At 44.2% G+C, this 10,452-nt stretch overlaps 1 protein-coding gene across 1 annotated transcript in view; it reads right to left on the minus strand.

The window, feature by feature from the left end:
* The window catches only part of GIPC2 (GIPC PDZ domain containing family member 2), a gene marked incomplete at both ends in the record, with an annotated part of 86,844 nt that extends 79,486 nt beyond the window's left edge, over positions 1-7,358 (minus strand). Inside the window, one exon of the mRNA XM_082863377.1 lies at positions 7,119-7,358. Coding sequence (XP_082719503.1) covers positions 7,119-7,358 — 240 coding nt within the window. The remainder of the gene's footprint in view (positions 1-7,118) is intronic.
* Positions 7,359-10,452: the final 3,094 nt, after the last annotated feature.

Raw genomic sequence — 10,452 nt, forward strand, 5'->3', positions numbered from 1 at the left:
AGGCTGATGCTCATGAGGGATAGTAAGCATACATAATGATTGTAGTATATTTAGAACTTCTCAGATGGTACTGTGCAATTCCAGAAAATACCATCCTATTTAACTTAAACTAAACTTTATAAAGGAAGCATAGCAAAGGAATGGTCGATTGTGTTTCAACTTTATAAAACACCAGTCAGGGGTCATTCCCCTGCTGAAAAATACTTGGTTTACTCTTACTGCCTACAGAATAGAACCCATATAGCTTCAAGGACATTTGTAGTCTCACTGCTGTTTACATCTTCAGCTTCATCTCCTACCGGATCCACCATCTACTTTTATTTATTAAACTTTTATGGTGCAACTAAGCAATCTAGCAACTCTGGAAATGAGATTTTTAAGGGAAAAAACTCTCCCAGCCCTCAGTAAGAGATAAGTAACTAAATTCAGTTCAGTGTGCTAATGCTATGTTAAAATCATGCAGTACTGGGTATTAAACATATCTAGGGCTTCCCTGGTGGCGCAGTGGTTGAGAGTCCACCTGCCGATGCAGGGGACACGGGATCGTGCCCCGGTCCAAGAAGATCCCACGTGCCACGGAGCAGCTGGGCCCGTGAGCCAGGGCCACTGAGCCTGCGCGTCCAGAGCCTGTGCTCCGCAACGGGAGAGGCCACAGCAGTGAGAGGCCCACGTACAGCAAAAAAAAAACAAACGAACAAAACGTATCTAGATTGGCAGATTCACAAGGAAGGCTTCTTGGAGGAGGTGACAGTTGAGACTGGAGAGGTGGGTAGGAGCTACCAGAACAAGGAAGTGAGAACATCATGAGAAAAGGCATAGAGGAATGAAACAGTTAAACATTCTGGAATCAAAAGGGGACTGTTAGGAGATGAGACTGGAGCAGTAGGCACAGGGCAGGACTAAAGAGGCAGGCAGGACTAGGAGACGTTGTCTGGCTGGTGGGGGTTATTTGTAAGTGCCATGGTCTGAATGTTCATGTCCCCTCCCCCAAAATTCAAATGTTGAAATCCTAGTGTTAATGGGTGGGGCCTTTGGGAATTGCTCAAATTATGAGGGTGGACCCTCACAAATGGGATTAGTGCCTTATCATAGAGGCTCCAGAAAGACCATTAGCCCCTTCCACCAGATGAGGACAGAGAAAGAAGTGCCAGCTATGGACTAGGAAATGAGCCTTCACCAGAGGTAACCATGCTGGTACATTGATCTTGGACTTCTCAGCCTCCAGAACTGTGAGTAATACATTTTTCTTGTTTATAAACTACCAAGTTGGTGGTATTTTTTTAATAGCAGCCCAAAAGGAATATGAAAGTAACAGGGAGCCTTGTAGGTTTTTGAGATTGGTGTGATGAGAATCAATATTAAAATAGAGGATGCGGGACTTCCCTGGCAGCACAGTGGTTAAGAATCCACCTGCCTATGCAGAGAACACAGGTTCGAGCCCTGGTTTGGGAAGATCCCACATGCTGCGGAACAACTAAGCCCGTGAGCCACAACTACTGAGCCTATGCTCTAGAGCCCACGAGCCATAACTACTGAGCCTGCGTGCCACAGTTACTGAAGCCTGCGTGCCTAGAGCCCATGCTCCACAACAAAAGAAGCCACTGCAATGAAAAGGCCATGCACCACAACAAAGAGTAGCCCCTGCTCGCCACAACTAGAGAAAGCCTGCACGCAGCAATGAAGACCCAACAGAGCCAAAAATAAATTAATTAATTACTTTTTTTAAAAAATAGAGGATGGGTGGAATCAGGGAAACCATATTCAGGGTACCATTTAGAATCTGCATTGTAGAAATCCAGCAGTGACAACTGTCAATGCCTTCCAGCCAAAAACCACCAGGAATTCTCATTTCTAGTTTACTGTTCCTTGCAACAAGGAGGCAGCACACCATGGAGAACCGTGGGGGAGGGTCTGAGTAAGAGGGCATTAGAAAAGATTTGGGCTTGTGTTAGGTGATGTTAGGACAGCATAGGTTTGCTGTCAGGAACTGGGGACAAGTCTATGACTCAGTATCTTAATAAAACTATCTACAAGGTGGGGAAAACTGTCAAAGCTAAAACTGTGGGTGGTAAAAGGAGCAGCAGTCATTTATATCAGTCAAGACAGGGGGATAAGAACTTCCCCAGTGACACAGTGGTTAAGAATCTGCCTGCCAATGCAGGAGACACGGGTTCGAGCCCTGGTCCAGGAAGATCCCACATGCCATGAAGCAACTAAGCCCGTGCACCACAGCTACTGAGCCTGAGCTCTAGAGCCCGCGAGCCACAACTACTGAGCCCGTGTGCCTAGAGCCCATGCTCCACAACAAAGAGTAGCCCCGGCTCACTGCAACTAGAGAAAAGCCCACACACAGCAACGAAGACCCAATACAGCCAAAAATAAATAAATAAATAAATTTATTTTTTATAAAAAGGGAATAGGGAGTGCTATAATTTGGGGAGGTTTGTTTTTTCTTTTCATTTTTTGTTTGTTTTGTTTTTAGGGGGTGCTGTAATTTTAAATGGGATGATCAGTACCAGCCTCACTGAGAAGATGACATTAGACCAAACTTCAGGAAGAGCATTCTGGGAATTCCCTGGCTGTCCAGTGGTTAGGACTCGCGCTTTCACTGCTGAGGGCTCACGCTCAATACCTGGTCATGCAACTAGGATCCTGAAAGCCACAAGGCGTAACCAAAAAAAAAAAAAAAAGATCATTTTGCCAAGGAGAGGTTCTGGTAGAGAAGACAGCCAGTGCAAAAGCCCTAAGGCTCCAGAGCTCAAGGAACAGCCTGGAGGCCAGACTAGCTGGAGCATGTTAGAGAGGCCACAGGGCCTGTAAGCATCATTGGATTTTGGCTTTTACTCTAAGTGAGCTGAGGAGCTATCAGTCTTGAGCAGAGAGATGAGATGCAGAATATATCTCATTGGAGACAGAAACTTTTGAGTTTTGCTATAAAGGAGAAATGGGGTAATAGCATAAGAGATGGGGGCAGGTGACAAGAGAAGGTTTGTTGTTTTTTTTTTAAGAGAAATAGCATAATTGCATGTTGAACGTTTGGCTTGAAATTAAAATCACAATTCTTGACTCTTCTGCTTCCCCAGTGCACTGCTTTATTTGACTGCTCTATGTATTGAGAGAGAAGGGGCTGTACTTGCTTGATCCATTCATTCAATGAATTACTTAGTATCACAACATATACAAACTAATGTAACCAAATCGAAGTTAATAATTTCTGAAATCTATAGTTTTCAGCTTCTGGACAAGTATCTAGCTATAAAAGTGATTTCTTAATAAACTCTTTCAAATTCACTCTTTCCCCACAATCTTTCCACATAATAGAGAATTAAGAAAATATGTCATGACACAAACTACTTGTCAAACAATTACAGTAGTAAAATATTCAAAAGGCCCCTTCAACAAATTTTATGACTACAGCTCAAGAGTTTAGTAATCAACTCGTACAGGAATCCTGAAATTTTTCCTTTTTTTTTTTGGCTGTACACGGCATGCGGGAGTTTAGTTCCCTGACCAGGGATCCAACCCATGCCCCCTGCAGTGGAAGTGCGGTGTGCTAACTACTGGACTGCCAGGGAAGTCCCTGAATCCTGAATATTTTAAAAGATGGTATCAAATGTTTTGTAAAACTGTCCCAGCATTTATGACTTAACTGTTCTTTTAACTCTTCTTTTAGATGAGATTTACTTTTTTTCTGTTTGCTGAATTGCTCATTTAGCTGTTTAGAAAAATGATATCAGCTGTAAGGGATTTTTGCATAATTGGCCATCTGTTTCAAGGTAATGAGTACAGACTGCACCCTGCAAGTGATTCATAGGTTTCGTTAACTTCCTCCTTCAGAAACCAGGAAATAGGTGAAATCCATAATTATCAGTTTCACTACAGCATCTTTTTGAGGTAGTAAGTATTTTGGTGGTTGAGTCTGAGGGTTTACTTGAAAAGATCATTTGTTTAAAAAAGAAGTTTTGCCGGTTTGTATTTGGAATCTGAATATAGTTACCAAGAATCCCACAGCTGCTATGCAATGAACTTGGAACCAGGAAACCTTGATTCGAATCCCGACTCCGCCACACATGAGTCCAGTGACTCTGGGCAAGCTACTTGACTTCTCAGAGCCTCATGTAGCTCAACTGCAAAATGAGAAGACTCCTTGCCTCAGTGATATGGTGAGGATGGAATGACCACCCTGTAGCCTTAAACGCCTCGCACAGCCAGGGACACATTACAGACTCCCTGCCATCAGGTCAGGCCAACTCCTTCCCTCTTTTCCTTAGCAGAAAGAGTACAGCTCTTCATACAGTGCCATTTGTATCCTTATAGCCACCTCTCTAAAGAAAAGGTAGGACTTCTGATATAGTCATATAAAGGGGGTAAATTTTTGTTTTTTCCCCACTGACATCTCAAAAGTTTATACCACTATTCCTCTTGCTGGGGGAATGGGATGAGAAATGGTATCTCACTAGTGTACATTTTATTTTAATAAATTACTCGTTTCAAAAGTAACTATTGAGGACTTCCATGGTGGCGCAGTGGTTAAGAATCCACCTGCCAATGCAGGGGACACAGGTTCAATCCCTGGTCCGGGAAGACCCCACATGCAGCAGAGCAACTAAGCCCGTGCGCCACAACTACTGAGCCTGCGTGCCACAACTACTGAAGCCCGTGCGCCTAGAGCTCGTGCTCTGCAACAAGAGAAGCCACTGCAATGAGAAGCCTGCGCCCTGCAACAAAGAGTAGCCCCCGCTCGCCACAACTAGAGAAAGCCCGCGTGCAGCAGTGAAGACCAAATGCAGCCAAAAAATATTCATTCATTCATTGAAAAAGTAACTATTTAGATACTTTGACACATACTATGATGATCAATACTTTACCTTGAATATACTTAACTCTTTTTAGTCTAGATGGAAAACCTGCATTAATGTTGATTATATGCATAAACATACTAATATATATATCTAGGTTTATAAAAATGTATGAACTTTGATAAAGCACATCAAAATACCTAATGTTTATCTTGAAATTTTAATGCAAGTCAGCACATTGTAAACTTAAAATGCTGAACGTGGTTGCCAAGTTATTGCTGAGACACCCTGGAAAACTTGGGAAGCAATATAACTTCATGGAATTTGGAGCCAGAAAAAAAACCTGGGTTTAAACTCAGGCTCTGGGACTTCCCTAGTAGTCCAGTGGTTAAGGCTCTGCACTTCCAATGCAGGGGGCATGGGTTTGATCCCTGGTCGGGGAACTAAGATATCACATGCCGCACAGCATGGCCAAATAAATAAATTAATTAAATAAACACAGGATCTGCCACTTACTATATGTAATTTTGAAAATTTTCTGAACCTCAAAGCATTAGTTTCCTATCTGTGAAGTAGGGATAATAATAATACTTCTCAGGGATTAAGTGGATTGAGTAAAGTCATGCATCTAGAACTCAAAATAGTATCCCATTATGATGAGGAAGACTTAATGCAAAGTAAATAAATCTGGAGTCCCTGGTTACAGGACAGATATTTAAAGTTGTCAGTTAAGAATGCTAACTAGCTCACTTAGCTTAGAAACAAGAAGATCCAAGTTTAAAATAACGGCCCAGCTTTTTTGTTGCTAGCTATGTGACCTTGGCCAAAGGCCAGACACATTGTACCTTAGCCCACTCATTTAACTGTTAGGTATTAATGATATTAGTTACAATTTGTAAAGCACTGACCATACACCAATGCAATCTGATAGGTTTACACATGCACTCCAGTCTTTGCACTCCAGTCTTTACAACCCTTCAAGGTAGATATCCTTATCTCTATTTTACAAATGGCTGAAATTGAGAGAAGTTAAACTTGTTCAAGGCCACCCAGCTAGTAAGTGGTAGAGCCTGGATCCACAGTGGGGTTTGTCAGTCTCCAAATCCTGTCCTTAACTACCCAATGAACTCTCTGCCACCTACCTCTCTTAGAGAAGATCAAATAACATTTTTCCTGCAAGAGTGCTTTTTGAATTGAAACGTCCTATACAAACGTGAAGTATTATTGTTAATACTCTATATCAATCTAAATAATTCATAGAATGGGTCTGTGATTTGCCCCCTCAGTGCCTGGGAACTCTGAAAGAATAAAAGGTTAGCTTCAAGATCTCTTTCATCTCCTCTTGGAATTTTGTCTTGACCTCAATTTCGCTTGAACTGACCTGATAAACAACATTAAAGAATAGATAGCCAAATGCTGCTCTTTGCCACCCAAAGGCAGCTCTCTGCACTCTCAGGAGTCCAGGGCAACAAGGTCTTGTGCTTTTCCTTGAAATATGGACAAAATATTTTCTTGGACTGACTTCTCACACCTGCATTTGCAGTTAGCTTGGGAAAGTATAAATAAAAGTGGTCACATAAATGTCCGCCTAAACTAGGGCTTTGGAAATCACCCTATAACAAACTCCAGTTCCTGGCACACATGCTATCGATCTAATAAAAGCAAATTTCAGTCCCTTTTCAAGGATATGGGGTAAAATTTAGAGGGGCTTTTCCCTCTGAAATTTTTGTCAACTAGTCCCGCATAGTTTAGTATAACTCTCTTAGTTATCCACCCTTGGAATAATAAGCTTCCCGGAAATACCAAAGCGTTGATGACATGTGACATGATATATGCAGGTCAAAATGGGGCTCGGTTTGGTATCACCCGGAAGGCACGCCCTAGCCCGCCAATCCCGGAGATGCTCAGCGTGGCCCGCTCACCCCTGCAGAGGAAACAGGAGGGCAAAGTCCAGACAAAGTGAAGGGTGTTAATTTGCCGAGCCAGATCTCGACGCTGGGAAGGCGCCGAAGCTGCTGAATCTCGGGTTACTAGAGCATGCTCATTTACATGAGGAAGAAAGGTCGTCCCGGGTTTCCCAGAGGCCAGATAGAGACTGGAGAGTGTGACTTTCTCCAGTCCTGGGACTTACCTCTTCCCTTCCCTGTAAGGCCCTCTCGCTCCCCCTGGGGCGCTCACAGCCGCGGACCCCACCCCGCTTCCGACTTCGGGATCCGGGAAGCGCAGCTCAACCAGCCGGAGCCGATTTAAACCTGCGCGGGGCGGTGGAAGAAGCGGCGAGAGGGAGCGAGAGGCTGAGCCCCAGCCCCCGGCGCTTACCTCCGACGGCGAAATCTCAAACACGCTCGCGATCTTGGCGTAGAGCTCCTGGATGCTGGAGAAGTTCTCCACTCTGCCCGTGGCGCTGCCGTGGGCCAGCTGCGTGTGGAAAACCAGCCTGCAGGTGGGCGCCGGGAGGCTGGGTAGGCTGCCGCCAGCCGCATTAGTCTGCTCGCCCTCCACCAGCCGGGAGGTCTCCTTGGTATTGAATTTCTTTTTTCTCCGCAGCCGCAGGGGCATCTTGCCTGGCCGAGGGCGGGGACCCACCTGCACTGCCACGGACTGCTGCCTCCTTGGCCTGGGCCCGCGGACTTTGTGCTATGGGCCTGCCGGCTCCGGGCAGGTGCAGCCTGGGCTGGGCCAATGGCAGAGGCGCTCCCGCCAGGCCCCGCCTGCTCAGGGCCCTCCTCCACAGAGAGGAGCTGCACCTGCAACCCACCGAGCAGCCACCTGCCCTCCGGATGGATCGGGGAGAAGAAAAGTTGGACCCTGAGGAAGGGGAATGTTGCCTACCATTCCAGTTCTACAAGGATCAAGCCATCAGCCATCGCAGCTGCCCCGGATGGTGTGCCCTGAGGGGAATTCAGGATGGAGAAAACAAGGAAGCATTCTGTTATTTGGATACTGGCCCTAGATAGTTAAGATGCACATCTAAGGAATCATTTCAGTGAACTCAGACTCTTGCATCTTCCCCTACATAGGAAAGCACTACAATCATTAACTTGAGACGTCTGTCCTTTGTGATTAGCAGTAATCTTTTCATGTTCCATAATACGTTTTTATCCAACAAAAACACCCATATATCCTGGCTCCTCCCTTACCTCTTCTGAGCAGTTCCTCAGAGCTATCTGAGAGGCTCTCCTCCGCTATAGTGCTCAGTAAGGTCCCCGAATGAAACAACTCAAAACGTTTAGGTTGTGCAGGTTCTTCAGTCGATAGCCCATTCCCTCCTCTCATCTCCTGGCTTCTTTCCCCTCCTTTAAAAATGGTTCAATTTCTAGGGATTTCCCTGGTGGTGCGGTGGTTAGGAATCCGCCTGCCAATGTGGGGGACTCAGGTTCTAGCCCTGGTCCGAGAGGATCCCACATGCCCTGTAGCAACTAAGTCCATGCGCCACAACTGCTGAGCCTGCGCTCTAGAGCTCACAGGCCACAGCTACTGAGCCCACGTGCCACGACTACTGAAGCCCGCACACCTGGAGCCATGCTCCGCAACAAGAGAAGCCACCGCAGTGAGAGGCCTTTGCACCGCAATGAAGAGTGGCCCCCACTCGCCGCAACTAGAGAAACCCCGCGCGCAGCAATGAAGACCCAATACAGCCAAAAAGAAATAATAAATAAATAAATTTTGTTTTTAAATGACTCAATTTCTATAAAAGCCTTAAGATTCTGATTCTACAGAACAACACATCTTAGAATACAAACATGCTGGCCCTTCTGGTGATGGTCATAAACGTGTGGTCGGCACTCACACACGATTGGGCCACATGCCTTCGTAACTATATGTCTGGGCCATTGGGAATAGGAATTTAAGTGGAAGTCAATCTCCATCTTTCTTCTCTGTACCTTACACCCTGCAAGGCAGAATTGGAAGAAGTTTTGAGATTAGTGCCGCATTGAATTCATAGTTAAACAGCCTCAGCCATGCCCTCAGCAACTCTCAGTAATTCTTTTTACTTCTTCCTGGGCATCTTTCTCTCCCAAACGTTCAGCACTCTCCCAAGGTGATTTACTCCACCTCCGCCCTCCCTGGTCTCTGTAGAAAACCCTGTCTCTTATTCTACAGAGGAAATTGAGGCCACTCAGTGTGACTCCTGAACTCCCTCGATTCCCCACCCTTTGTCTGTAATTCCACCAACCTCCCTTCTCCAAACTCTGAAGAAATCTCTTCTTTTATTTGACCCTTGAGCTGATCTGTTCATTCCTTGAGATCTCTATGTTTAAGCTACCTGTTGACTCTCGTCTTTCATCTCCCCACCTGGTACCATCCACTGATGGTCAAAAGCCCAAATCTTTTACATTGTTTTCAAGTCCTCCACCCCTCCGCCCCTGCAGTCACCTCTGCATTTTCACAGCAAAGCAAAACAGTCTTGAATTAGCTGCATTTCCTCAATTCCCCCTTTGCTCTTAGACTCACCGTGATCAGACTTTGCCCTCACTCTTCACTGAAATTGCTCTTACTATGGTCAGCACTTAATCATCAGATATAATTAATACTTTTCAGTCTTACTTCACCTTTTGGAATATCTGACTGCATTGACCATCTTATTCTTAAATCACAGCTCTGTTTTGGCTTCTACTGAAATAAAAACATACAACATGAGAGTTCTGAGTTTCAGGTTTTTTTGGAGTTTTACTGAGGACTACAGCCCAAGAGACAGCATCTCAGATAGCTCTGAGGAACTGCTCAGAAGAGGTAAGAGGGAGGTCAGTATCTATGTGCTTTTGGCAAAGGGGGTATATGCACCCAAGCACACATCTCAGTAGAAGGTTGCTGCCAGACATGAGGAACAGATATCTTCATAAATGGTTTTAGTGCTTTTCTAAGTATGGGAAGGCACAAGAATCCAGGTTTATAAAAAATTTCTTCTGAAAATATTTAACTATTTGAAGCTTTGTTCTACAAGTTTTCCCAGAGTCTTTTTCCTAATCTCTGTCCTGAACTCCTTTCAGGGTGTGTTAAAGTTCAGCAGCTGCAGTGGCTAATAACTCAATTCCACTTGTGATATCAACAAACTCGAATGAATTCCTCTCTTCTTGAAGCTTCCAAGATATCTTGAGATTCCTGCACTTGTCAGGAGGTGGCCTTCATTATTCACCTGATAAGTCTGCTGGGAACCTAAGAGTTTCCAATTTCTGGAGGGATGAGGTAGAGAGAAAAGATAAAAGTTTCAATTCTGCTTACAAGGATATAATTTACCAAATTGCTGTAAGCCATAATTAGCTTAAGGGGAAATGTTTCCTTATATCTGGAAAACACAGAGTAAAAGCCAGTAACATTTCAGACAAAAAATTTTTAAAAACATAAAAATTATAACCATATTCAGTAGTTCACTCAGTCCTATGTAACTAATCCTTGATCTCTTGTTAACAGTTTTATGAAGCCATCAGGGTTTCCATTAAAATTCTTTAATTCCTTACCCAGTTCAGCTGTATGATCTGAAATTTATCAGAAACCTGTACTTGTCAAACAGTCCTTTCTATGAATCTTGAAGATGAAGCTTTATTTTTTTGCAAAAACATCAATACAACAATAACTGTCTATAAATGACAAAAGATTTTAAAAGGCATAGTTAAAGATCTTATTTCAATGTAATTGACAAAGAAGCTTGGTT

This window comes from Leucopleurus acutus, assembly GCF_964270905.1.
Source record: "Leucopleurus acutus genome assembly, chromosome: 2".
Lineage (NCBI taxonomy): Eukaryota > Metazoa > Chordata > Mammalia > Artiodactyla > Delphinidae > Leucopleurus > Leucopleurus acutus.